Genomic DNA, 27,806 nt, shown 5'->3' on the forward strand with positions numbered 1-27,806 from the left:
TAGAGATTTCTAAAACAGTTGAACAGTTCGAAATTATGAATAAATATTCTGACTACTGGAAATAAATATAGACATTAAGCATGTAAATTTCAAGCTGACTTTGGATCTAATTTCTTATTAACACAATAAATATAGACTCATCTTGGTAGGCTTGTTTTTCTTCTTTAATGTCTAAGCTATCTCCTATATGTTGAAAGCAGAGATACAGAAAACAATTTCTGAAGTTCTTATAAGAGAATTTTAAACTTGCATTATTATTTCCTGTGACTGTTCTTCCCATGTCTTTTGAAGAGTCTTTTGATGAAGTTTTTTGTTTGCTCATTTGTTTCTTTTTTAATTCAGTTACAGGTGATTTTTTTTCATTCTTTTTTTTTTAATTAAAGTATAGTTAGTTTACAATGTTATGTCATTTTTAAAAAGTATTTATTTATTTAAGCTGTTTTTGTTTTGGGGGGGTAATTAGATTTATTTTAACTTTTTTTTTTAATGGCGGTACTGGGGACTGAACCTAGGACCTCGTTGCGTGCTACGCATGCACCCTACCACTGAGCTACACCCTTCCCCCCGAGTGACAGGTGATTTTTGAATCAGCCTTTTTTATTTATAGGTTCAGATTTTTTTCAGCTTTGATTGAATTTGCTCAGTTATGGTTTTACTGTAAGTATTACTTCTAACCAACAGTTTATAGCGTGTCATGTGTGATTATTAGCAATCACACTAATTTGGACTTACTGGAAAACAATATTTCCTGTTACTCTTTACATTATAAGTTGATAATTATCTGTCAAGTGCTCACTATGTATTGCAGGCAATATACTAAGAGACTTTTCTTTCTTTAAAGGTTAAAATTTTTTAAGGCAAAAACCATTTTGTTTTTGTATGGTGAGCAGAAATATTCTAAAAATACATTAAATGTTTAAAAATATTTTAAGAGTTTATTGTTTTATATTCTAGCCTTAGTTATAAGTAACTAAATGATTAGGAAGTTTAAAGTAACCTCAAGGTTGCCATTTATCTCAAAACTGTACAGTGGTATGTAGATGAGAATTGACGAACTTGATGGAATATAGGGGCCAGGCAGTGTAAGTGAAGTGAGCCAGGTAACACTGCAGATAACACTGCAGGCTTGATAAGTGGCCTCAGTGTTGGTGTAAACACAGGAAACTGAGCTCTAGTGTGTTTTTCCAAAGGAAGGACAAATGAAGGAATGAATCTGAATCTATTGGTTAGACCACGGGTTCAACCTGAAGGGAGCTGAAATGATTCAGGGAAATCAGAATTTTCAGTGAGGATGACAGTCGATTTTGGTGAAAGTGAAAATGGAAAGTAGGTGTGGTTAGCACTTTATCTTGGCATCAGATGTTATCTTTGAAGTAGGATGTGACCACCAAGATGATCATTAAAAGAGTGGAGGGAAATAATTTTAGGTACGACATAGTGAAAAGGACTTTGGATTTTTATCAAGCAGATACGGGTTTGAATTTTGGCTTTTTATCATTTAGTAATTCGGCCACACTGGGCAAGATATTAAACTCTCTGAGCCTTCATTTTTACATTTGTAAACTGAAAGAATAGCTATGAGATGATTGTGAGGGTTAGAAATAAGGTATACGTTTCATGTCTTCTAGCAGGTCTTCAGTAGGTGGAAGTAGTGATTTGAGTTGCTGTTGTTAAGTGTGGTTACTAGGGAGTTCCAGAGTTTTAGAATGCATCCATTAGTCATGTAGATGGAGCTCTTTCCCAAGAATGTCACCGCCAAGGGAAGGAGGACACTGAGCAACACGTTATACACGGGCCTTTGGGATGGATTGGAAGCAAGAGAGACTGGAGGCAAACACACCAGTTGGCTTTTGCAATAACCAAATAAGACAAGTAACAACTGTGAACCATTGCACTAGCAGCAAGAAGAATGAGGAGGCTTTACTTTGAAAGAGATTTTGGTAGCTCGAAGTTGAAGTCCATACATTCTGCTGATTAGCAGTGTGGTGGAGGAGCCATTGAGCCCTGGCGTCCTGCGTCGGTCACCTGTGTGTGACTCAGGGTTCTGTTCTGTTAGACCAGGCGTGGACCAGTATAATTGCAAAAGAAAATGCTGGGGTCCAACAAGTTGTCGATTTTTATTGTTATTTAAGAACTTTTTAAAACCAGAAACATAAGGGAAAATAACCTCAGACCAAAGGAAGGTTAGTACTTCAGACTGAATACATGTTTTATAAAAACTACATTGACTTAATGTTTCTTATTTCATTCAGACCAGTGAAAATTCTTATCCGTCCGTAAACTTAGGTTAACACTGAAACGGGGGTACACAAAAAGAACCAAATTTCAAGAAGAAGAAATTAATATGCTTGATGGCAGTAATAGCAGCCAGCATTTGTTGAGGGTTTTTTGTGTGCCAGACACTGTTCTAAGTGTTTGCATTTGTTAGCTCATCAACATTAAGTAGCTGACATTAATGAAAGCACATTAAGTGCTTTCATTGAAGTCTGAGCAAATTATTTGGGGAGTACAGTATGAAGGGGTAATGAATTCTGAAAGTAATGGAGAAGGCTTTGTGGAAAAAAGAATATTTGATCTGAACTTTAAAAATCAGTAGAATCTCAGAAGCTTCTATACTTGTCTGTGCTTTGTTTCTTCAGTGCATTTGTGGTGCTGCATTCCAAGCTGAAGAAGACTTTAATCACTTGGTAGATAGTCCTTGCTTCTCAATGGAAACCAGTCCCAGTTCTTATAGACAGAAAAACCACAGAACACAGCAGGCTTTCAGTTATATAGTGAGTTAATATTTGGAGATACAGGTGTTGGAATGTTACACTAATCCACTTAGGAAACAGTTACAACAGAAATTCAAAGTAGCTAAAATTTTTTCATTACCCTGTATTGAAAAGGACAGTGAAATTTAGGATACCTTTTCTGAACAATCCAAGAATTGAGTTATTTATTTTCAGTGTTTAGTTCCTTGGATTTAATGTTCATAGTGATGGAATCTGTCTTAAATAATGTCTAAATCATTTAAAATCTAACTTTTGGGACGTGGTTTTGAAGGAGGTGTTTGAACCTAAATCTGCAGCAACTTAATAAAATCAAATCTCATCTCAGACTACAGTTGTTAATTATAAACCAGGAGGATAACCCTTAAATGCAGGAGTAGTCTGTTTCTTCATATCTGTGATTTATGTCATGGAGATAAAGGAGTGTATAGCTGAGTTTTTTAGTATGTTTTAATTAAATTTTTTATTGGGTTAATAAGCCTCCTGACCCTGAATATTGTGTTTTAATATGTAATGCTTTTTCCTGTTTTCACCTGGATTCAATGAAATGTTGTTTGTTTTTATTTACCAGGAAAGGCCGTTGTTTACCTTGTGGCTTTCCATCTGTTCTTTGTTATGTTTGTGTGGTCCTATTGGATGACAATTTTCACATCTCCCGCTTCCCCCTCCAAAGAGGTAAATTTAATGTTGGTAAATTACCAAATGCTTTCACTAATTATGGAATTATTTTCCCTGTGTTATCTTTGTTAAAACTTTATTGTATAATGCATCTGTTTGTTTCTGTTCATAAATTTCTTGGCAGCTGCATTGTGAATGTGAGTCATCAGCCGGTTCTCAGGTACAGCCCCTGACCTAGTGCAGTAAAAGCTCCACGATGGTGCTAAGGCTTGGCTGCACTGGTATTTTTCTGCCATGCTACATTTTCTTAAAGACGTACTTTATCACTGGAGTGAAAAATCTTAAGGGACAGAATTGATAGGAAAGTAGAGTTTCTTTTTAGAAACCCTCTTAACATTTATATTTTCTCAGGCCTGAACAGATACGCTGCAACTAAAGTGTTTTGATTGTGGGAAACAAATTGGACTGTTGCTTATGTCACCTAGTGTGGCTAGTGTTTTTTCTGACTCAGGGTTCCACTTGGAAGTAACGTGCAATCACGTTTACGTGGAGCACGTTTGAGGCCAGTATGTCGCTCTTGCCTTGATGTAGCCGACCTGCAGTTTGCTGTGGCCAGATGGTTGAGGCCGTACTCCAGAGCCAGGGTCATCTGAGCTTGCTGTTCTGCTCTGACACATATGAATCACAGCCTCTGTTTGCTATTTGGAAACTGGAGCTGACAGGAGTGCCCGTCTCTGTAGGATGTTGTGAGGATTAAGTGAGGTTCATGTAAAGCTTTTTTAATGTACGACCTGGAATGTGGTTGGCATTCAGATTCTGGATGACAATAATAATATGATTATTTCCTTTCATATTAAATTCATCAAAATCCATTAAAAGTTATAGGCGTATGTTTAAAAATTATCAACTTCCCTTCAGCTTCTTATAGAAGAACATATATGCAGAAAAGTTTACATACCATAAATATACACTTGATGAATTTTCACGAACAAAACACATGAGTGACCAGCATCCCGTCCGAGAAGCAGAATATGGCCGGCGTCCCGTGAGCCTCCTCGTGCTCCCTGCAGCCCCTGCTCGTGCGACACCGCCCTGCCCGCTGACCGCGGCGCCCGGCTGGCCTGGCTCTGGGCTCCCTGTGGGTGGGGTCGCCCAGGATGTGTGCTTGCGTGTGCTGGCAGCCTCGGGGGTGCGATTCGCCCTTGCTGTGGGCCACTCGCTCTCGTTCTGTGTGGCACTCAGTTGTGGTGTGGAACACGGTTTATTTATGAGTCCGCTGTCAGTGGGCTCGGGCCTTTGGGCAGCTTCAGTTTCAGGTGCTGCTGATCGGCCTGCTGCAAACCTTCCCGCGCGTGGACACACACGCTGGTCTCCTGGGCGGCCTGCGGGGCGCTGCGTGCAGGCTTGGCGGTGTGGGCAGTGCCCGGCTGTCGTGTGCCCGTTGTTCCCACTGGGTGCTTTTGTTTTAAGGGATGATCAAGCCATAATCACACTTAGTGCTTCTTGAAATATATTCTTCAAACATTTGGTAATAATTAGTCAACCCTTAAAGTTAGGTTACAAACTGCCATCCGTATCTTAATCTCTAAGTAGAAAAGGACCAATTTTATTTAATCAATTCCTAGTAGTGATGGCTTATGGAAACATAGTGTGTGTAAAAGTAAATGGTTATTTTTACAGGAAATAAAAAAGAAAGAAAGAAAAACAGTTGGTAATACTTTTGAGAAGCAGTATCGCATAGAGGTTAACCCTCAGACCGGCTCCAGACTGCCTGGGTTCAGCTCGTCCCTGTGCTTCACTGGCTGCGTGGCACTGGAGACTTACCTTAGCTGTCTGTGCTCAGTCCTCCCTGTGAGACGAGGGCGGTAGTAGCATGTCCCTCGTGGGCTCGCTGTAGGGGTTAAATAAACTGATAACACGTGTGTCTGATTAATAGTGTTTGTAGTGCTATGTGATTAGTGCTATAAGTAAAGTGCTTTAAAAGTGCCTAGCACATACTAAGTGCCCTATGTTATTTTTTCTTCGGTTATTTTTGCAATACTGCACCCGTTTAGCATTTGGCCCAGGGCTTAAGCCTTTCCATCCCCTCCATCCTTCACGCCTCTGTCCCTGTCGGTGCAGCTGACTGCCCCGCTGTGGCAGTTCTGCTGCCCCATCCTGGGCCCCCTCGTCCAGTGTTGCAGCTTCCTGTTTCCTTGTTCGCATCACTGTGTGAAACTGTCGGGTGCTTGAGGGCAGAGCTCACTTCTGTCGTGTTCTCCACCGTGGCCCTCGCCCACTCATCACGTAGTGGGTGTTGAGTGGGTCCTGGCTAGATTCGTGATTAAATCATGAAGGGCCAGCTGAGCTGGGCTGTGGTGACCACCAAGCACAGGAACTGAAGATTCTCCGTCAGCTCCGGGGGCTGCCTGAGGTCGCTCTTTACAGGAAACCTCACAGCTGGGAGGTGGCACTTAGGACTCAGGAAAGGGCCCCGTCAGCCCAGAGGCTTGAGCAACACGTGGGGGTTGGCCCTAGGGAGTCAGTAGGATCTAAAAAGCAAAAACTATACCTTTTTAGGGAAGCTAAGTTATAAATCCAGGCATTTCGCAGCCTCCCCCCCCATTACTTCAGTCAGCAATTATTTACTGATTTTCAGACTGGTAGGCACTGGCACTGAAAACAGCCAGGCAGATACGGTCTTTACATTTAATTTATTTACTTACTTTTTAGGGAGAGACATTTTAAAGGGAGAGACGTGATAAGTAAACACATAAAATAGTATAAATTGTGATAAATTTAGAAAAAGAACATGATAGGGTAGAGCGTAACAGTAAAAACTGTTAGGAAAAAAGCTACTTAAGATACTCTGATCAGGGAAGTCTCTGAAGTGGTATTTAAGCTGAGACCTTTGTATATGTGTCTTCCACCAAAGTACAAGCTTTCTGAAGGAAGAATCTTTGTTGCTTATTGCTGTATCTTCCTTGCTGATGCTCAGACCTCGTACATAGTAGACTGCTGAATACTTGAGTGAGTGAGTAGGGAGGGGAAGCAACGTATGAAAAGCTGGTGGGCGCCTTCCATCACTGAGTGTCATGTCATCTCTCTGAAAGGAGACACGGGCCCATCGCTTCTCTGGCCACCCAGCAGAGGTTGCCAGGGGGCTGCAAGACACAAATCTTGTCCATTTGCATGATGTGGAGACCCTTTGCAAGCTGCAGTCTTAGTGACTTCATCTCCATTGCTTCTTCCTGGAACTCTATGTTCAAGTAATGTGTTCCCCTGAATATCCTATTTTCATATCTTTGTGCTTTCCATATGCACAAAAGTTTCTTTTGCCAAAATTCCCTTTCCCACTTTGTCCTCCTGGAAGATTCCTGTTTATCTTTCCCAGCCCAGTTTAGGTACCACTTCTTTCAGGAAACTTCCATTGACAGTCCCCATCCTTCCCAGGGGAGCTTTAATCATACGGTGTAAAGAATTGGTGATTTGTAATTTGTAATTCTTTGTTTACATGATTAGCATTTGTACTGGAATACACTATAGGAGTGTATTTTTGAAGGCAAAGGCTGTATTTTTATTCTCTTTGGATCCCTGGTACCTGGGACAGTGTCAGGGTCTTAATTGGTGTTTAACATATATTTAAATTGAACCATCTAAACACTGAATGTAAGATAATGGCATTTCATAGTTTGAATTCTGTTCAGTAGTATTCAATGACAAATAGTCTTATAGGAATAATTTCAAAAATTAATTCATTTTAAGTTTTGTTTTATTTCTCATCTGAAATCCTGGTGTTGTTTGAGATTTTCATTTGGTTTAAGCTTTTCATAATTTATAACCTTAGTTCTTAAGGAAAAGTAATGATTTTGAGGCCTGGCTAGAAACAGTTCAGCCAGGCCTCAAAATATGTTCAGATTTTACAGGGAAACTGTAAAATTTGATTAGCACATCTCTTATCCAAATATGTATTTAACAGCATAATATATGATTTTTATTCTCTGCCATGAATGTTTCAGAGATGCGTTATATCAGGGAAGAATTTTCTAGCAAGTTAGAGTTCTCTTAAAAGAGAATGGGCCACCTTGCAAAGTAAGAAAGTACTCCTGTACCTGGAAGTGTTCCGGCTTGCCTGGGAGTTTAGATAAATGACCTCTAGTCTCAACTTGAAGATTTTGTGAATTTTTTCTGACTTCTTTCTGTCCTGTTCATCTGTCTGTGTTCCTTCTTGTCCCTGATAAGTAATTTGGGGATTTCTTGTCTCACCAGCCTTTGGCCGTGGGAGCCAGGCGAGGTAATCTAGTCTGAAAGCACTCATCTGCATCCTGGGCCGTCGTGTTTTGGTCAGGTTAGAGAACGTGTATTTCACATCAGCAGTTTAGAGGGAAACATGCTAGCCTAGAACTCAGGAGGCTTGTATTTTTGTATCAGCTCTGCCAGTAATTATACATTCTTGGAAAATTCCCTGAACTGCTTGGAATCACAGTTTCCTCGCCCCAGCACTCTTAATACCGCAGCCTGCTCTCGCCCCACGTGTCCCAGGAAAGGCTGCATTGACAGGCTCTGCAGTTACTGGTGTGAGGCAACGGGAGGATGGGAGGTTTGGTATTTGAATTAGCAGCTAGACCCAGATACTCAAAGTTTAAAAGATGAAATTCCAGCCATGACTCCTTAGGGCTTTTCAAGCAAAGCCCTTCCAATGAATAAAAATTGAGGAACTGTGGTGTTATAATATGACCCATCAAGAGCAAGCAGATAGTAGGACCCCATGCCTGTGACTTAGCCTGTTACCCAAAGCCAGTGAATCTTTGGACATCCTTCCAAAAATTAAAGATCTCTTAACACTAACTTTCAAACACCAGAATTTTTAACCAGCAGAAAATATATACTAAGCCCTTTTTGATGGAGAAAGTTAATTTTCTCTGGAAAAAACAAAGATGTAAAAATATTTAGTTCTTATATTTTGCCATCATTAGTATAGAGGGCATTTTTTTTTTAATCTATCACAGGTATGTAGTTTTGTTTAAAAGTGCTTGGATTTAGCCTCTTAAAGAAATTTGAAGACAGGTTTTGCTTTCATCAAAGAAAATATTTTTGTTTTTTTTCTGTTCTGGATTAAACTTTGCTTTTCTGAGCATGATAGTTAATAATATGGGGTTAAAAATAATTAATAGTTATTTCTCCTTTTATAGTTCTACTTGTCCAATTCTGAAAAGGAACGTTATGAGAAGGAATTCAGCCAAGAAAGACAACAAGAAATTTTGAGAAGAGCAGCAAGGGACTTACCTATCTATACCACGTCGGCTTCAAGGAGTAAGAATAACAAACCTTAAGCTTTCCTTTCCAAAGAACTTTAAAAATATGGTCATTTCTGCCAAGATATATTTGCAGGATTTGAGTATTAAGTGGATATTGTGATTATAAGTAACATTTGCAGGAACAAGATTTTCCTGTGTTCTGTGTCTTCTGTGGTATTTCAGAGATAGATGTATACATTTTTCAGTATAGATTTTTTAAAGGGGCTGACTTTAGTATGAATCTCTTTTCTCTGCATGTTCTTTTTTTTCCCAGCTCAACCTTCATGGCTAAAATGTTTGTTATTTTTGGTAAACTGTTTGGAAATTCTGGTTTGAATTTGAATATTGTGTGTCATCACTGAGTAATTTTTTTTAAAATCAAGAGTGTGCTAGCTTAGAATGTGGAGAAATAAAAGACACAAAGGGGAAGAAACTTGTTCAGGGTTGTAAAGCTAATTCTGAGAGCCAGAGATTTGAACTCAGGTTTCTCATTCCGAAGCCGTGGGTGTTTCTACTATCCTGCTGCCTCCATTGCCGTGTGTGACTGAAAAGCAGCTTCCTTTTCCCAGAGGTGGAGCCTTATGACAGGGGTGAATGTGTGAGTGGCCAGACTGGATGTTCGAGTACAGGAAATTGCTTTAAATTGTGTATTATATGCCTCGTTAATTCGTTCAGATCCCAGTAGATGGTAATAGCTGGCAGTTATTCTAATCTGAGTTCTTCACACACATGAACTCATTCAAACTTCACAGCTGCCTATGGAGGGAGAGACTGTTGTCTCCATTCTGCAGATGAGGAAACTGAGACACAGAGGTTAAGTACCTTGTTCCAGGCCATACAGATAGTATGTGAAAAAACAGGGCTTTTGAGTAGGTGCTCTGGCTCTGCACCCCACTGTGCCTCTCAGCTCCAAGGGGAAATAAAGGAACTTTCCCTTTCTATAATTATGTACATATTCTGACTAAGGAAACTTAAAATTTGTGCAAGATTTTAGGAGGGGATATTTGACCAACGTTTTAGTTTTTCATGCATTTAATATTGGCATACCTTGGAGATACTGTGTGTTCAGTTCCAGGTCACCGCAGTAAAGCGAATGTCCCAGTGAAGCGAGTCACATGAGCTGGTTGGTTTCCCAGCTCACATGGAACATGACTTCTCTTTTCTTACCCATTACCCGTAGGCAGGATGTAGCCATCACTTGTGACTCATTTCCAGTGAATGCAGTTGTGACTCACTGTCCCTCAGTCCTCGTGCTCAGTTCACAGGAGTGGACTAGGGGGGAGGGGTGGGCTCACACGCCAGGGGGTCTGAAGTCTCTTCCGCAGAGAGCAGTTAGAGGCCAGGCAGGCGCCCCGGTGGGAGTCCTCCACACTGCAGAGGTCGGGAGGGCTTCTGAGTTAAAGAAAGACCCATGGTAACGTGTCTTGTTGCCAAGTTTACTTTGGAGGCCATCATGTGGAAGAAGGTTAGCACCTCACTGTAATTTTATTATTCTCTATTCATCCAAAATAGTAGCTTTAAAGAATTTATTGATTTGTGAAGTCTTGGGACATTTCCCTCAGGAATCTCAAAGATCTGCTTTTAAATTTCACTCATTTAAATTTCAAAAACCAAATAAATAAATAAATTTCAAAAGCCAAAACCTCAGGTTCTGAACTTTACAGATTCAGGTGGAGCTCTCGCTCCAGTGGACTTTGTACTCTCCACTTTTTTTCTGTCAGTACTTGAGCTGAGTGGGGAAAGGAAGCCTTCTCTGAGCCGACTTCCTCTTATTCTCTGACCTCTCTCCTGCCTGTTTTTCAGTCTTCCTTGAACTAACTAAGCACAGCCCCACCTCAAGTCCTGTTCTCTCTGCCAGATTCCTTTCTCCCCAGATATCTATGTGGTTCACTAACTTCTTCCTTCAATTTTGGTTTGCTTAAACGTCTCTAAAATGACAGTACACCTGCTCCCCTTCCCTGCTGCAGTTTCCCATCAGCACCTCTCACTCACATACTGCTCTTGTTATCTTACTTATTACGCGCCCTTTCCCACTGGGATGTAGGTTTCATGAAGGCAGCGACCGATGCCTGAGCAGTGTCTGTACCCTAGTAGGTGCCCACTGTGTTTTGAATGAATGAACACATAAACTGCATATATTAGAATTCAGTGGGAAGAATTTCGGAGTTTTTTTCAATGCTGTGTTCTCAGTTTTGCTATTCAGTCTGAGTTCTGCCGCTCAGTTACGTGTTTGACCTCGCACCAGTCACTGGTTTCCTTCGATCTGCTTTTTCATCTGAATGTTGCCAGACCAATTTCATTTCTGAGATTCCCTTCTGTCTCTTGATGTTATGATTTCAGAAACTCTCCAGTGCATTTTGGTATTATTTTACAATTATTAGTCGTCAGTTTCCCAGCGTTGTTTATAAGAAATGAAAGTAACTTTTACAGTCAAATTAATTAAACTCTAAATGTGCATCCTTCAACAACTTCCTTTTAATTCTTTAATGTAGCCATCAGATATTGTGAGAGATGTCAGTTGATCAAACCCGACCGTGCTCATCACTGCTCAGCATGTGACATGTAAGTGTTACTGACGCATTTGCTTCCACTTAACGCAGCACTGGAAGTGGTGATGGGAGAACAGAAGGGGGAGGAAGCTCCCCAGCACTGCATCCTCTCCCGTTGTTTGCTCTGTGTACAGAGCTAACGTAATGATGTGTATAAGCTAGAACACACTTTGAAGGACTCTTCAATAGTAGTCCCTGTGCCAGTTGTTAGAATTTTCTCTAAGCGTGTGTACTTCCTGTGCTTAACGCTCAGGACAATATTGATGAGCAAGTAACATCCCTTGAGAAAGGTAATTTAATTTCCTGGATCAAAAAGGCCATAATGACAGTTTTCTTGTTTTTTATTATTCATTTTAATATCAAAACCTAAAAAACCCACAAAAATATTGCTTTCAATTACCGCCTGTGACATTGTTTCCAGAAAAGTTAGAAAGATTTTATCCCTTATGCTCTTGTAAGAAGGTAGTCTGTTAAAGGAAGGGCCCCTGTGTGGAAATCCCAGTTAGTCCCAAACTGCAGTTGGACAAGCCTGACCTTCTAGGTGTCAGTTTGCTTATTTGTTACACTGTTTGAGAAGATCTGTGGTCTGACTTTATACACATACAGGTTACATGTACTGGTGGGGACGCACATTTGGGGATTTTTTTTTCTGATTATAAAAGTACCGTAGTTCCTATCCACGGGATAGAATTTGATAAAATACGTGGGAAAAATAACCACCTGCGAGCCTGATAACATTCTAGCAATATTTGCATGTGAAGGTTTATTTTTATGACTCACACATGTTTAAAATAACTCTTTTGATCTTTCTCGGCTTATTTTGTGAGCTAGACCTATCTTGTGTACCAAGTGCTATATGCACCATATCTGTGTTAAAATGCTATTGGATGTGGTCCAAGGGAGCTGGCTATGCTCAGCTGAGTTCCCAGCATGAAAAGTCAGTACCTCCTATCTACAAAAGTGTTTGTGTAAATACCAGAAATTTTCTCTAACCTAATGTTTTCTAGGTTGGTTTTTCTAAGATGTATTGCTAAAGGGAAATTTTTAAGTCAAAAAAAAAATAAAATTATCAGAAATTAGGAATTTTTCTACATGGATTTTCTTATGCTTATTTGTTTCTTAGATGTGTTCTTAAGATGGATCATCACTGTCCTTGGTACGTATGAAAAATAGAGGAAGTGACATGGGGGTGGAGAGGTGGGAAGGAGAGAACTTAGAGGATTTACGTCAGCGTTCCTCAGTCTGGTTGGCAGTTTAGTCATAGGTATCAAGATTGATCTACTTTCTTATTTCTGTTACATGTTTTTCCTTTAAAAATATATTCTGATGTTATTAACCCAAATAACTGTATATTAATAATTAACATTAAAATTCCAGATTTCTTACAGAATTTATTAAAAACTCACATCTATAATTAAGACACTGCTCCCTACTTCCTAAATGGCCCATTTCCAAGTCACAATGATTTTAAGTTTTTGATCTGTCTTACTTGTTATTATTGTGGTTGAAAAAAGTAAAATTTACCATCTTTACCATTTCTAAGCACACAGTTCAGTTGTGTTAAGTAGGTTCACACTGTTGAGCAACCAGTCTCCAGAACTTTTTCATGTTGCAAAACTGAAACTCTGTATCCATTAAACCATTCCCACCAGTTTCTAGCAAACACCATTCTAGTTTTTGTTTCTGTGAATTTGTCTTATTTTTACAATGTGACTTTCTTTATTCTTCTAGGGTGAATAACTGTGTGGGATTTTCTAATTACAAATTCTTCCTGCTGTTTTTACTATACTCTCTATTATATTGCCTTTTCGTGGCTGCAACAGTTTTACAGTACTTTATAAAATTTTGGACGGTAAGTCTTGTTTCTATCTTAAAATATATATTTAAGACTTTTTAAGATGCCATATTCATAAAGGATTCTTTCTTTGTTTAAGTGGATATACTTTATTTTAATTCTACTAGTTAGAATTCATAATGGCTCAGAGGACAGACGGGGTTGAAATTTACCTTCTTATATACATGTTTATTTGTAAGTAAATGAATGTTAAACAGGATATAGTGAGCTTTTTTCAGTAATTCAAACTGTTTTCAGTCGCAGTCTAACAGTTGGCTATCGATTTAGAGAAGTAATTACTTTTATTTGAGTTGATGAGACTTACACGGTTTTACAGTAAAAGTGAAATCCCCAGCCCCATGGAACCACTAACCTGTTTCCTGTCTATAGATATTAATCCTTTTTCTGTTGTGAGTTACAAATGTTTTTCCACAATTTTGGTTTATGTCTGATAACTGTTTTCTTTTCTTCTTATTGAATCAAAATTTTATCTTTTTGAAGCATTACTTTTTATTTATGATCTCTGGCTTTAGTCTGTTCACTGTAGGTTTATACACATATTCACTGAGGTTTTCTTCTAGTATTTTTATTGTGCTTTTCCCCCCACATTTAAATGTTTCATTTTGAAAGGGGGATTATTGTGCTGAAAAACTACTTTTGTATTTATTCTTCCTAAAAACCCTATGAAGGTATTTTAAAATGCAAGTTTTATTATAATTCAGGTGTGGTGAAGCCAACAGATGAGGAGATGATCACCACTGAGAAGATAGTTTGTAACTCACAGTTTGCAAGGGAGGGGTCATGCCACATCAGGCAGGGCCACCCAGGGACGCTGCAGAGCCTTTACTGTGGCGTCTGTGCGGAAGGCGGGTGCGGCAGGGTGAGTGCGCCTAGGGCTATCTAGTTGAAATCATCTGGTGGTCTCTGGGGTGATTAGGGCAGGGCTGTATGACTCCCTGGAGCGTGAGAGCCAGACAAAGGAGGTGACTTGAGTGTGGGCTCTGGGATCTGGATCAGCTGTTTGTATGCCGAGAGGTGCATTCCTTGTTATCTCTGTAAGAATCCACAGCCCTGGGAGAGGCACTCTCCCCAGTCAGCAAGGCTCCAGATGCCCGAGCATCAAGAACACAGGAAAGAAGAAAATACCGGTAATGCAGAAGGAACTATTATTATTCCAGTTTTCAGAGTTGGAAGCTGAGGTGGGAGAAGTTAGGAAGCTACTCCAGGTCTCATTCTTAATAGCAGAGGAAGCCAGAATTTTACCTTCGATCTGTGTGTTTCAACATTCAGGTACTTTCTCCCTTGACTTGCTACTCATAGTTGTAAGTGGGAAGAATATAATTAAAGCCCTGAGTCATTGAGCACAGTCATTTTCCCAGGAAATGTAATACATTTCAGATGGGTTTTCATTAAACATCAGTAGATTTTTAACCTTGTGTGTTTCAGACCAGGCTGTGCGAGCACCTGCGCTTCCGTGCGTGTTAGGAATGAGCAGTTGTGTGTGGTATCAGCCCAGGACATTCTGGCCTCTGTTGCCCCCTAGCTGGGCAGCTTGGTTCAGTTTGCAGCCTATACAACCATATTCAGTGGCCCTATTTAAATGAAGATGATTCAGTGCCAGATGAGTGAAGTCCAAGTTACAGAATTTCACATTTCTTTATCAGAACTTTTGCAGTGTTTGCATGTAATGATTTATTAATTAAATAATAAATATTTTTAAATTTAAATAATAAATTTTTTAAACTTTTTACGATTCACCATGAGTAAAGAAAGACTAATAAACTTAAATCTACCTTTTTCTTCATTCATTCAACAATTACTATGTGCCAGGCAATATTCTAGGCACTTGGGATATAACAATGAACAGAACAGACAAAGAGTCCTGTCTTCATAGAACTTACTGTTGAGAAGGGGGAAACAAATAATAAACATAATGAATAAGTAAGTTATATTATATATTAGAAAGTAAACGCTATGGGAAAAAAGTAGAGCAGGTTAAGGAATTTTACACGTGTGTGTGGGGATGATAGGGACAGGTTACGGTACTAAAGAGAGTGGCATGGACCTCAGAAGGTAAGATTTGAGCAAGACTTGAAGGTGGAAATCTGAGAGAGTACTTATGCACCTAACAAAGGAGCACCTAAATATATAAAGCAAATATTAACAGAAGTAAAGGGAGAAATAGACAGTAAGAGAGTAATGGTAAGGGTCTAATATCCCGCTTTCATCAGTGGGTGGGTCATCCAGACAGAAATTCAGTAAAGAAACAGACTTAAATGACACTTTTGTCCAGATGGACTTAACAGATATACAGAACACTCCATCCAAAAGCAGCAGAATACACATTCTTCTCAAGTGCACACATAACATTCTCCAGGATAAGTCGCATATTTTATAAGTTTAAGAATATTGAAATCATAGCAAGCATCTCTTCTAACCACAGTGGTATGAAACTAGAAATCAGTTTCAAGAAGAAAACTGGAGGGTCCACAAATACGTTTAGATTGAGCAACACACGACTAACCAACCAATGGATCAAAGAAGGAACCAAAAAAATATCTTGAGACAGATGAAAATGGAAATCCAACATCCCAAAACTTACAGGATGCAGCAAAAGCAAGTTGTAACAGGGAAGCTCATAGCAATGAACTCCTGTGTTAAGAAATAAGAAAGCTCTCAAATAACCTAACGTTGCGCCTCAAGAAACTAGAGAAAGAACGAACGACGCTCAGAGTTTGTAGAAGACTCAGATAAAAGCAGGAATGAAAGGGGAGACGTTGCAGCTGATAAGTACGAAGGATCAAGGAGACTGCCGTGAGCAGTCATACGCCGGAATACTGGACAGCCTAGAAGAAATGGATAAATTCCTAGAAACATACAACCTGCCAAGACTGCATCATGAAGAAATGGAAAATCTGAACAGACTGAACAGAAAATCTGCATCATGAAGAAATGGAAAATCTGAACAGACTGATTAATACTCAGGAGATTGAATCAGCAATCAAAAGCCTCCCAAGAAACAAAAGTCCAGGACCAGGTGGCTTCACAGGTAGAGGGAACACCTGTCCTTCCCAGACTCTTCCAAAAAATAGAAGAAGGAACACTTCCAGGCTTATTTTATAAGGCCAGCATTACCCTCATACCAAAACCAGACAGGGTCACTGCAAGAAAAGAAAATTACAGGTCAGTATCCCTGATGAACATAGATTAAAAAATCCTCAACAAACTATTAGCAAACCAAATTCAAGACTACCTTAGAAGAATCCCATCCCACAGTTGAGTGGGATTTGTTCCAGGGACGCAAGGTGGTCTGGCACCCGGACGTCAGTCAGTGACAGCCCCTGTTAACAGATCGAAGGGCGAGATGACGTGAGCGTCTCAATAGACTCAGAAGCAGCGTTTGAAAAAATTCAACATCCCTTTATGGTAAAAACTGTCAGCAAAGTGGGCACAGAGGGAATGTGCCTCATCTTTAAAGAGGCCATATTTAACAAGCCTACAACTGACGTACTCACTGGTTAAAAGCAGAAGACTTTCCCCTGATAGCAGGACGAGACAGGGATGCCCTCTCCTGCCACGTGTATTCAACAGAGAATTGAAAGTGTTGGCCAGAGCAGTTAGGCAAGAAAAAGAAATAGAATGCATTTGGATAGGAAAGGAAGAAATGAAACTGTCTCTATCTGCAGATGATGTATTACATATAGAAAATCCTGAAAACTTAAAAAAAAACTGTTAGAACTAACAAACTCCGTAAAGTTGCAATATACAAAATCAGTATATAAAAATCAGTTGCAAGATACAATAAACCTCCTAGAGGAAAACATAGGCAAAACATTATCTGACATACATCTCAAAAATTTTCTCCTAGAAGAAATAAAAGCAAGAATAAACAAATGGGACCTAATGAAACTTACAAGCTTCTGCACAGCAAAGGAAACCAGAAGTAAAACAAAAAGAAAACCTACAGAATGGGAGAAAATTTTTGCAAGTGAAACTGACAAAGGCTTGATCTCCAGAATATATAAGCAGCTCATACGACTCAATAAGAAAAAAATAAACAACCCAATCCAAAAATGGGCAGAAGACCTAAACAAGCAATTCTCCAAGGAAGACATACAAATGATCAAAAAGCACATGAAAAAATGCTCAATATCACTAATTATCAGAGAAATGCAAATCAAAACTACAATGAGGTATCACCTCACACCAGTCAGAATGGCCATCATTCAAAAATCCACAAATGACAAATGCTGGAGAGGCTGTGGAGAAAAGGGAACCCTCCTACACTGCTGGTGGGAATGCAGTTTGGTGCAGCCACTATGGAAAACAGTGTGGAGATTCCTCAAAAGACTAGGAATAGACTTACCATATGACCCAGGAATCCCACTCCTGGGCTTGTATCCAGAAGGAACCCTACTTCAGGATGACACCTGCACCCCAGTGTTCATAGCAGCACTATTTACAATAGCCAAAACATGGAAACAGCCTAAATGTCCATCAACAGGTGACTGGATAAAGAAGAGGTGGTATATTTATACAATGGAATACTACTCAGCCATAAAAACCGACAACATAATGCCATTTGCAGCAACATGGATGCTCCTGGAGAATGTCATTCTAAGTGAAGTAAGCCAGAAAGAGAAAGAAAAATACCATATGAAATCGCTCATATGTGGAATCTAAAAAACAAAAACAAAAACAAACAAACAAACAAAAACAAAGCGTAAATACAGGACAGAAATAGACTCACAGACAGAGAATACAGACTTGTGGTTACCAGGGGGGTGGAGGGTGGGAAGGGATAGACTGGGATTTCAAAATTGTAGAATAGATAAACAAGATTACACTGTATAGCACAGGGAAATATACACAAAATGTTATGATAACTCACAGAGGAAAAAATGTGACAATGAGTGTGTATATGTCCATGAATGACTGAAAAATTGTGCTGAACACTGGAATTTGACACAACATTGTAAAATGATTATAAATCAATAAAAAAATGTTAAAAAAAATAAAAATAAAAATAAAAATCAGTTGCATTTCTCTACACTAAAAAGATTATCAGAAAGAGAAATTAAGAAAACAGTCACATTTACTATTGCATCAAAGAGAATAAAATACTTAGGAATAACTTTAATCAAAGAGATGAGTCTTTACACTGAAAACTAAGACACTGATGACAGCAATTGAGGAAGATACAAATAAATGGAAAAATAAACTGTGTTCATGGATTGGAAGAACTATTATTGTAAAATTCCATACTACCCAAGTAATCTACAGGTTTATCACACCTCGTCAAATTATGATGCCATTTTTCACAGTAATAGAACAATTCTACAATTTGTATGGCACCACAAAAGACCCCAAACAACCAAAGCAGTCTTGAAAAGGAAGAACAAAGCTAGAGACATCACAATTCCTGATTTCAAATTATATTACACAGTAGTGGTAATCAAAATAGTGTATTTTATTGGCATAAGAACAGACATGGATCAATGGAACAGAAATCAAAGGAGCCCAGAAATCAACCCGTGCGTAAATGGTCTATTAATTTATGACCAAGAAGTCAAGAATATACGAGAGGATATGACAGTCTCTTCAGTAGATGGCGTTGGGAAACCTGGACCTTTGTCCTACACCAGAGTCAAAAATCAACTCCAAGTGGATTAAAGACTTGAACATAAGATCTGAAATAAATTTTCTAGAAGAAAATAAAGGTGGTAAGCTCCTTGACTTCAGCCTTGGTGGTAATTTTCTGGATTTGACACCAAATGAAAAGCAACAAAAGCAAAAATAAGCAGCTGAGACTACATCAAGTTGAGAAGCTTCTATACAGCATAGGAAACTCAACATCATAATAAGGCAGCCTACTGAATGGGAGAAGGTATTTGCAAATCACATATCTGGTAAGTAATATCCAAAATATATTAAAAATTCCTACAACTCAATAGCAAAAAAAAAAAAAAATCAGATTAAAAAATGGTCAGAGAATGTGAATAAACATTTTTCCAGTGAAGACATGCAGACAGCCAACAGGCACGTGGAAGATGCTCAGTATCGCTAGTCATCAGCGAGGTGTAGGTCAGAACCGCAGTGAGGTACCACCTCACACCTGTTGGAATGGCTGTTATCAGAAGACAGCAAGTTTTGGGAAGGATGTGGAGAAAAGGGAGCCCACGTGTATAATTGATCTGAATGTAAATTAGCACATCCACTATGGAAAACAGAATGGGGAGTCCTCAAAACATTAAAATTAGAATTGTGTGATCCAGCAATCCATCCGCTTCTGGGCATTTGTCCAAAGGAAATGAAAATACTAACTCAAAAGGCTATCTGCACCACTGTGTTCACTGCAGCATTCTTTACAACAACCATGACATGAAAGCACTCTGGGTTTGACGGTGGGCAAAGAAAGAAACTGTGGTACAAGTATGCAGTGGAATATTATTCCACCATAAGATGAGGAAGTCTTGCCATCTGTGACAACACAGATGGACCTTGAGGGCATTATGCTAAGTGAGTGAAGTCAGAGAGACAAATACTGTATAATCTCACTTATATGTGGAATCTTAAAAAAAAATCATAGCTACTGAGAACATTTTGGTGGTTGTCAGAGATGTGGGTTGGGAGATGGGTGAAGTGGGTGAAGGCGGTCAAAGTAAGTCCCGGGGGTGTAATGTACAACACGATGCTTGCAGTTAAACAAGTATGTTTGAAAGACTCTTAAGATCTTAAATGGTCTCATCACAAGAAAAAAAATGTGACTTTGTAGTGATGGATGTTATGCAGACTTACTGTAGTGATCACTTTGCAGTATGTACACATATGGAATAATTATGTTGAATTCCTGAAACTAATATGTTAGATGCAATTATATCTTACGTTTTTTTTTTTTTTAAGAGTAACCATGGTAGGCGTCAGCAAGAAGGTAATGGTTGAGCAGAGACTTGAAGTGACTTAGTGGGGATCTGAGAGAAGACTGTTTCAGAGGAAACACCTGAACTTCAGAGTAAAGACCCAAGAGGAGGAGCAGTGTGCAGGAGACCAGCGGGAGGGTGCCTGAGGGGAGGCTCCGGAGGCGGGCCGAGTGGAAGGGCTTGGAGGGTGTCGCAGGATGGCAGCTGCTCCTCTGAGGAGTGGGGAGCAGCGGGGTAACGGGGTCTGACTCTCCGGGGCAGTGGCAGCACCCATCAGAAGGCTCCTGCAGAGCCAGAGGAAGGGCGAGACGGTTAGAGCGGGGTTTTAGAAACTACTCATCAGAAGTTTTTTTAAAAAGCTATTTGCTTAAAGTTTTTTTAATTTTATTCTTTCCTAGATACAAATCTCTGTTACAAAAACTTTGTGGAAAGGTGTATAAAGTGTACCTGAAGTGTGCTTACAGAGCAAAATGTCCTTTTGTGTTTTTGAGAAAGTGTCGTCGTTGACCTTTAGAGAGGCTTAGTGTTCCTTCCAAACGTGAAAGGTTTATTGTAACACTAGTGGGCAGGGTAACCTTACATAAAAAGTGGTTTCTTAATACGTTGTCTCTATTTGTACAAGCTTTGCCGCAGGAAATCTACAGAGAGTTGTCCAAAGGTAAAATGCGTTATTGCCATGACATTCTTGCCACCTCTTTTGTGACATTTGTAGTGAATGTGTGTAATACTCATTTACTTCACAAGATGGGGAGATAGATATGTTCAGAAGGTATTGTGGTTGCTCTGGAAGAGAAGAGATAAATTACCCAGTGCTAAAAGCCTTCCTCTTAGCTTGTAAACGACATTTCGAGCGAGCCGAGCAGCTCCTGTGCTGTGGAGGCCGTGGGCTGCCTGCCCAGCGTTGTCGTGAGAGCAGGCTCTTCAGGCCGCCTCCTGCTCCTTTTGCTGGGTGCTGACTTCGTCTAGGTTCAGACTGCTTCTGTTGAAATGAATACAGCTGCAGCAGCGGGTAGCAGAGAAGCTCTCTTCACTCACTGATACCTTGTGGCAAACTTACACACCAAAATTGGTTTATTACAAAAAGGCTCCATAGGAGTGGAGCAGGGATTAACAAGGTAGGAATGCCAGGTGCGGAGAGGTCGGCGCGTTCTCGGTGGCGTCCCGAAAATAGAGATTAGGGAGGCCCAAGAGTCACGTTAGCACACTTACTTCCTGGTTGGCAGCATATGTAATTAAGCAAATGTTTTAGCATAGATGGGGAAAAGGCTCACATAGCCTGATGTTGGAGAAAGCTTGAATATATGCGTAAAGTTCAAAAGAAAGATGTTGTGTAGAAAAGGTCATCTTTGTATTTTATTACTGAGAGTACTGCTAAAATTTAAGAGCAGTTTTTAAACGACCCTCCCTGACGTGTTACGTAAGCACGCCCAGTTCTCTGCTTTGGGAATTGTTGCTTTGGGTATATTATCTGATTTATTTAACTACTCTTTTTTTTACTCATCAGTTTTTTGGTGAATTCAACTTTAGGAAGAACCAAATAATAAGAGTGTATTTTAGAGGTTGACTAGCCTCAAAAATAAATCTTTTTTCTTTCCTCAGAATGAACTCTCAGACACACGTGCAAAATTCCATGTCCTTTTCCTTTTCTTTGTGTCCACAATGTTCTTCATCAGCGTGCTGTCACTCCTCGGCTACCACTGCTGGCTCGTTGGAAAAAACAGAACAACAATAGGTAAGAAGGTTAAAATAAACCATAATTATTTAGGAAGATGGCCACAAACGAATTTGAAATCCAGAGAAGAACAGTAGATGATAAAAGTAAAGTAATTCTGTGTTAAAATGAACTGTGACCAGATAGAGACAGCGGCTGTTGAATAAATGTCCAGGTTCATTATTTGGAGAAGGTTGAGTGAGACTGATTTTTATGTATTTTTTTTTAGTAGTGAGTTGTATATAAAAAAAGAACTGACTTTATTTTATAAATTTCAATGAAAGCTGTTTCCTGCATTTATAGTGTCTTTTCAAAATATGAGTCTATGAAAGAGATATAGATGTACATGTTATAAGGAAATTTGTTCTCACATTGCAAAAAAACATTTTAATCCTTAATTACAGCTTATCATTTAGCTAAATCATATTTCTTTCCTTTTTCCCCACATTCGATCACACAGTTTCCTGGCACGTGTTTCATGCCTGAGCTGAAGAATAGTGTTTTTGACATGGTTAATCACTTCCATGTTTGTAACATTTGACAGTGAAATTTACCTGTTGTATCACTCAGATTAGCACTTAGGTCCCTTTTTTTGTTCATTTTGAAAGTGAAAATAAAGGGGAAGAATTCAGTAAGCTACTCAAATAATTGGACACACACTTTAGACAAAGGTGGTATAGCATTGCTCAGACCAAACCTCCGGCATGTGCGCTGCAGCACCCGCCCTACCAGACGTCTGGGTGTTGGTACCGTACCGGACACAAAGCAGGGATTTGTTGCAGTGTTTCTTAAGAATGTTAAAGGCTCCCTGCTGTCTGAAGCCACAAATCTTCCAGAAGAACTGGAAGGGGACATGTTTTAATAAAGAAAGGTGTGGCATTTTAGGGAAACTTAGATACTTGTATGTTTGGATCATTTGCATCTTGTGTCTTACTGAGTCATATAGAATGTGATGGGCTCCTGGGGGAAGGACTGTGTGCCCCTCTTTCCCAGCTTGCCCTGCTGTGGAGCTCCCCTCCCGTTCCCCGCCTTCACCCCTTTTCCACGTGAATAAGTTTCCATTATCAATGTATCCTCTTCACGGAGTATCCTGTCACCTCCTTACCTTTAATCAGAGGTGACAAGGCAGGCCTCATGCATCTTGCTCTGAAGACCTCCCTCAACAGCTAAACGCTGAGAGATTTCACTTAGAGAAGGAGATTTCTTCTTTCTGAAGTTGATGACTCTAGTGACGGTGGGCCTGTTTTCATCCGGCATCATTCTGTAGGAGCTCTGCAGTGGCCGACTGCTTCCCGTGGGCACGAACATCTAATCAGCCACACTCCCCACCAGCCTGCGTCCCTTGTTCCCCGCCCAGACCCTGGCGATGTCTGAGAGAGGAGTGCTTCCTAGGAGACACGTTGTTCTCTTAAAAACAAGCATTTTCAAACTTTTTTTGCCAGTGACTACAGTAGGAGATGCATCATTTTATATCACCTAGTGTATGCACACGTACTTATAAAATTGTATAAAATAAGCAAAATTTTCATAAAACATCATTAATGCCTACGGTGTCCAATGTACTCTTGTATTTTGTTCTAGTTTTTTTAAAAGAAATGTTGGTTGTAGACCACTGATTGATTTCACAGCCTATAAGGGTATCTTAGCCCACACTTTGAAAACCAGTGCCCTGACGCACCCACGCCGTCCATGCCGGCCTTGCTGGGCCTCCACTGCTGCTTCCAGCTGTTTGTTCTTCTGTCCCTCCCTCGAAACTGTCCCCTCCCTGCCTTGAGCTCATGCCTCACGTTAGCGTTCGGCGTGCGGACCACCGCCGCGGTCCCAGACGGGCCACCTGGTGATCCTGCACCCTTCTCCCAGCCGTTCCTTTCCCCTGCGGCCTCGTTTCTCACCCCTCCCATTCTAGCTTCTGCGTGAACGACTGGCAGCCCCCAGCGGCCCCTCTCATGACGCGGGCACCCCGGCGTCTCGCCCCGAAGCCATTGTCGTGGCTGCAGGTGTAGAGCCTCAGCCTCACCTCGGCCCTCAGCTCCACTTGGCAGCAATGTCATGTGTTTCATCGTTCTCCCTAATTTCCTTACCTATGCTGTGAACCCTTCACAAGTAAATTCTTACCTTTAAAAAAAAAGATGTATTGAACACACTTCAGTAGATTTTCAGTAGTATTACATAATGTTTTTGACCTTTTTATTTTGTAAGGGTGATGAAATATTCAGAGGTTATATTTTTACCTGAATAATTTTCAGAAATTTATTTTTAAGTGTTACAAACATAGTATTTATTTTAAATTATATTTATGGCTTTTTATATCAAAGATACAAAGCAAGAAAATTGATACTATCCTCCCCTCCTATAATTTCCAAATAGATTAACCCTTTCCTTTTATGATACATGTAACAGAATCGTTCCGTGCGCCCACATTTTCGTACGGATCTGATGGAAGTGGTTTCTCTCTTGGATGCACTAAAAATTGGAGAGAAGTCTTTGGTGATGAAAAGAAATATTGGCTACTTCCAATATTTTCAAGGTAATTCATAAAATGCAGGCCTCAGAAATTAGGGAATCTGTGATAGTTTCTGTCTCTCTTGTTAAAATGCCTTAGGATTCAGAGAATACAGTATATAACGGCAGCCTTAAGAGCCTTGGGAATGAAAACTCGAAATAATTACGCGAAATATTTTATTTTTCATGGTTTCCTTTTTATTAAGGTAAAGGAGAGTTTGGGCATATATTTGAATGGGAATTAGGAGAAAAAGATGATTCATAGAAAATAAGACTCACTCTTTTTCCTTCAAAATGAGAATAAGTTGTTTGAAGTAAAGAATCTATATTTATTAGCCCATATCTTCAAGGATTTCCAATACAGGTTATGTATTCTGTTGTGTCTTAAAATCAAAAAAGACCCAATACTTAGTGCAGCTTTTACCTCAAATCCAAACAAGAACACGTGCTCAAGCTGAGTCATAGTTTCCTTTTCTCCCGAATTGTGGGCTGTCCTAGGCCGTCTTTTATACCAGAATTATTACAGAAAAGGAGAGAGTGCTTGAAGTTCAAGTACCGTATTTGTGTTGTAGGGTTTTTTCCTTAACTAACTGTATTGCCTACTATTTTGTCTGAAAGTGATCTATTTTTGTCTTCATTTTTGAAAGACATTTTTCTGTAGCATAGAATTCTAGATGTTGCTTACATTTTTTCTGATGAGAAGTTTGTGGTCATCTTTTTATAATATCTTTTTCCTCTGGCTGCTGTGAAGACGTTCTGTTCATCATTGGTTCCATGAAACTTGATTATGCTGTGCCTCGGTGCGGTTTTCTTTGCTTCCTGTGCTTAGGATTCTTGAACTTCTGGGATCTGTGATTTTTTAACTTGCATCAGATTTGGAAGATACTTTAACTACTGTTTCTTCACGTGTTCTTCTGCCATCCCCTGCCTCTCATTACTGCAGGAGCTCCACCTGCACATCTGTGACTCTGCTGGAGGGTCTGCCTGGCTCACCAGGGGCCTGTCCATCACTTTGTTCACTCTTCCGCATTTCCTTTGGGTGCGTCTTCAAGTGCATCTGTCTCTCCAGTGCACTTTATCTGTATGAAGCTTTCCTCTCTGGTTGGAACACAGACTGTTTTTTTGTTTTAAGGTTATTTTCTCTAAATGGAAATTTCAGTATTGGCAGGTGTTTGTGTGTGTGTGTGTGTGTTTTATTCCCTTCTTTAAAGATGTTGCTGCATTATCTTCTGTCTTGTGTTGTTTGTGACAAGGAATCAGTTTTGTTCCTCTGTTTGTACAGGCATGCCTCGGTGACGTTGCAGGGTTGGTTCCAGGCCACCACAATGAAGCAAGTATTGCAATAAAGGGGGTCACACGATTTTTTTGATTTCCCAGCTGTAATAAAAGTTATGTTTACACTAACTGTAGACTGTTAGGTGTTCAATAGCACTATGTCTAAAAAAACAATTTACATGCCTTAATTTAAAAATGCTTTATTGCTAAAAAATGCCATTCATCGTCTGAACCTTCAGCAAGTCATAATCTTTTTGCTGGTGGAGGGCTTAAAATATTGCGAGAATTACCAAAATGCAACCCAGACAGGAAGTGAGCAAATGCTGTAGGAAAAATGGCCCCAATAGACTTGCTCAATGTAGGGTTGCCACAGGTCTTTAACTTGTAAAAACCACAGTATCTGCGAAGCGCAGCAAAATGAAACATGGTACATCGAGGTCTGCCTGTCAGTTCTGTGACTTTTTCCCCTGTAACTACTTTTGAGATTCTATCTTTATCACTGGTTTTGAGTAGTTTGATAGTAATTTTCCATGGTGTGGGTTTCCTTGTGTTTATCCTCTCTGGAGCTCGTTAGGCTTCATGGATCTATGAATTTATAGTTTTCATCAAATTTGAATAATTTTGAAATAATTTTCCGTCTTTTTCTACCTGCTCCCCTCTTCCTGTGCCCTCGGGTCCTTGTAAATAAATACTCATTGTGACCCAGAGGTCACTGCTGCTGCCCCTCTCTGCCCCAACCCCGACTGTTTTCTCTCTTTGCTTCAAGTTGGATAGTCTCTCTCGTTATGTCTGTAAGTTCACTAATCTTTTTTTCTGTACCATCTAGTCTACTGTTAGGCTCATCCAATGAAATTTTATTTCAGATATTATATTTTTCAGCTCTAGAAGTTCAATTTGGTTCTTTTTTTACATGTTACATTTCTCTTTTCATTATATCCACTTTTTCCTGTTAATTCATGGACATATTTATAGTCACTATTTTAAAGTCTTTGTTTCAGGTTTTCACGGTCATTTCTAAATCGTTTCTATTGACTTTTTCTCTTAGTTGTGAGCACATTTTCCTGCTACTTTTTCTGCTGGTAGTAATTTTTGATTGGATGGATGGCGGACGTTTTGAATTCTGAGTATTTAAATTTTATTGTCTCCCTCTAGGGAATGTTGAGTTTTGTTTTGGCAGACAGTTAAGTTGCTCGTGTTCCAGCTTGGTCCTCTTGAGGCTTGAAGATTCGTTAGGTTGGGTATAAAGAAGCAGTTTAACTCCACAACAGAGGGGAGAGCCTAGTGGGGTCTCTACAAACGCTAGTGTCCCATGTCTCTACTTGAATGGCCTTCAGTGCTCTGTGAGCTGGGAATCCTTCCCGTCTACTTTCCCAGATTCACATGTTTGGCCGAGTGTTCATCCGGTGACTCCGGGAAAGCCCTGTGCAGGTGTCTGCACTTCCCTCTCTTCCCAGCTCTGTCCGACAGAGTCAGGCATCTTCAGTTTCTCGAGACCCCCGTCTCTGCCCCTCAGCTCAGTGGGACTGCCTTACTCTGCGCCTTTCCCCTCCTGGTGCTCAGGTTCTGCAGAAGCTGGGACTCCTTGTCAGTGCCTCGTCTTTCAGACACCACGGTTCTGTGCTGCCTGTTTTGAAGACAGTTGTGCAATAGGAGGCCAGTCCATCTTGGCTGGAAGTGGAAGTCCCTGTTGCACACGATTTTGATGCGTTTAGAATGTGGCAGTAAGGCATAGCTGTACTTCCTTTAGGTTGTAAACTCTTTGAGGGCAGAGATTTTCTCTTCTTTTGTTCACTTGCTGTGTCCCTAGCACTTAAAATGGTGCCCGAGTGGGGAGAGTACAGCTCAAGTGCTAGAGCACGCGCTCAGCCTACACACGACCCTGCGTCTGGCCCCCGGTCCCTCCTCTGAATAACTAACCTGACACCTCCCCCCTCAAAAAAGTGGTACTTGAAACATCATATGCATTCAGTAAATATTTGTTTAATAAATTTTGTTGAATGAATAAATAGGTGAAACTTATATCATGAATTTCAGTTCAAACCTTGATGATGTCTTAAATGATTGTGATAAGCAAGTCAGCTACCCAAATATTTGAACATGTATGTTTGAGGTATCATAGCTTTAATAGGCACCGTAACCTCAACAGTCATGTAAAGTATGTTTTTAAATATTTGTAAATTATTGAAGAAAAAAGCTCATTTCTTCAGTGGAGGCTGATAACCTTCTAAATTAGAAATCTTTGGACTTATACTCTGAAATGACTAGTTATGATAATTTCTTTATACTATGCCTCTGAAAAACAAGTGTTAAATTTGACCATTTTGCTCTAACTTAATATAATTTAAACTAT

General features: G+C 39.9%; 1 protein-coding gene and 1 long non-coding RNA gene across 9 annotated transcripts in view; one reads left to right on the forward strand and one right to left on the reverse strand.

Annotated features, from left to right (window-relative positions):
• ZDHHC20 (zinc finger DHHC-type palmitoyltransferase 20) overlaps positions 1-27,806 on the forward strand; it is a 53,393-nt gene that overhangs the window by 18,140 nt on the left and 7,447 nt on the right. For all 8 annotated transcript variants that reach the window (XR_004325814.1, XR_004325815.1, XM_032496486.1 and 5 more), the window contains 7 exons: positions 3,343-3,446; positions 8,561-8,681; positions 11,158-11,227; positions 12,338-12,370; positions 12,946-13,066; positions 21,568-21,700; positions 24,080-24,206. Coding sequence is in view for 6 of the 8 variants with exons in the window: in XM_032496486.1 (XP_032352377.1) it covers positions 3,343-3,446; positions 8,561-8,681; positions 11,158-11,227; positions 12,338-12,370; positions 12,946-13,066; positions 21,568-21,700; positions 24,080-24,206 (709 nt within the window). In the remaining 2 variants the exon portion in view is untranslated. The remainder of the gene's footprint in view (positions 1-3,342; positions 3,447-8,560; positions 8,682-11,157; positions 11,228-12,337; positions 12,371-12,945; positions 13,067-21,567; positions 21,701-24,079; positions 24,207-27,806) is intronic.
• Positions 5,161-27,806, reverse strand: LOC116668607. Its single transcript, XR_004325816.1, has 4 exons — positions 27,267-27,806; positions 25,202-25,214; positions 5,307-5,314; positions 5,161-5,170 (listed from the first exon to the last, which is right to left on the reverse strand). It is a non-coding gene; the product is annotated as an uncharacterized LOC116668607 (long non-coding RNA).

Source organism: Camelus ferus, chromosome 14 (genome assembly GCF_009834535.1).
Source record: "Camelus ferus isolate YT-003-E chromosome 14, BCGSAC_Cfer_1.0, whole genome shotgun sequence".
In the NCBI taxonomy this organism is placed as follows: domain Eukaryota; kingdom Metazoa; phylum Chordata; class Mammalia; order Artiodactyla; family Camelidae; genus Camelus; species Camelus ferus.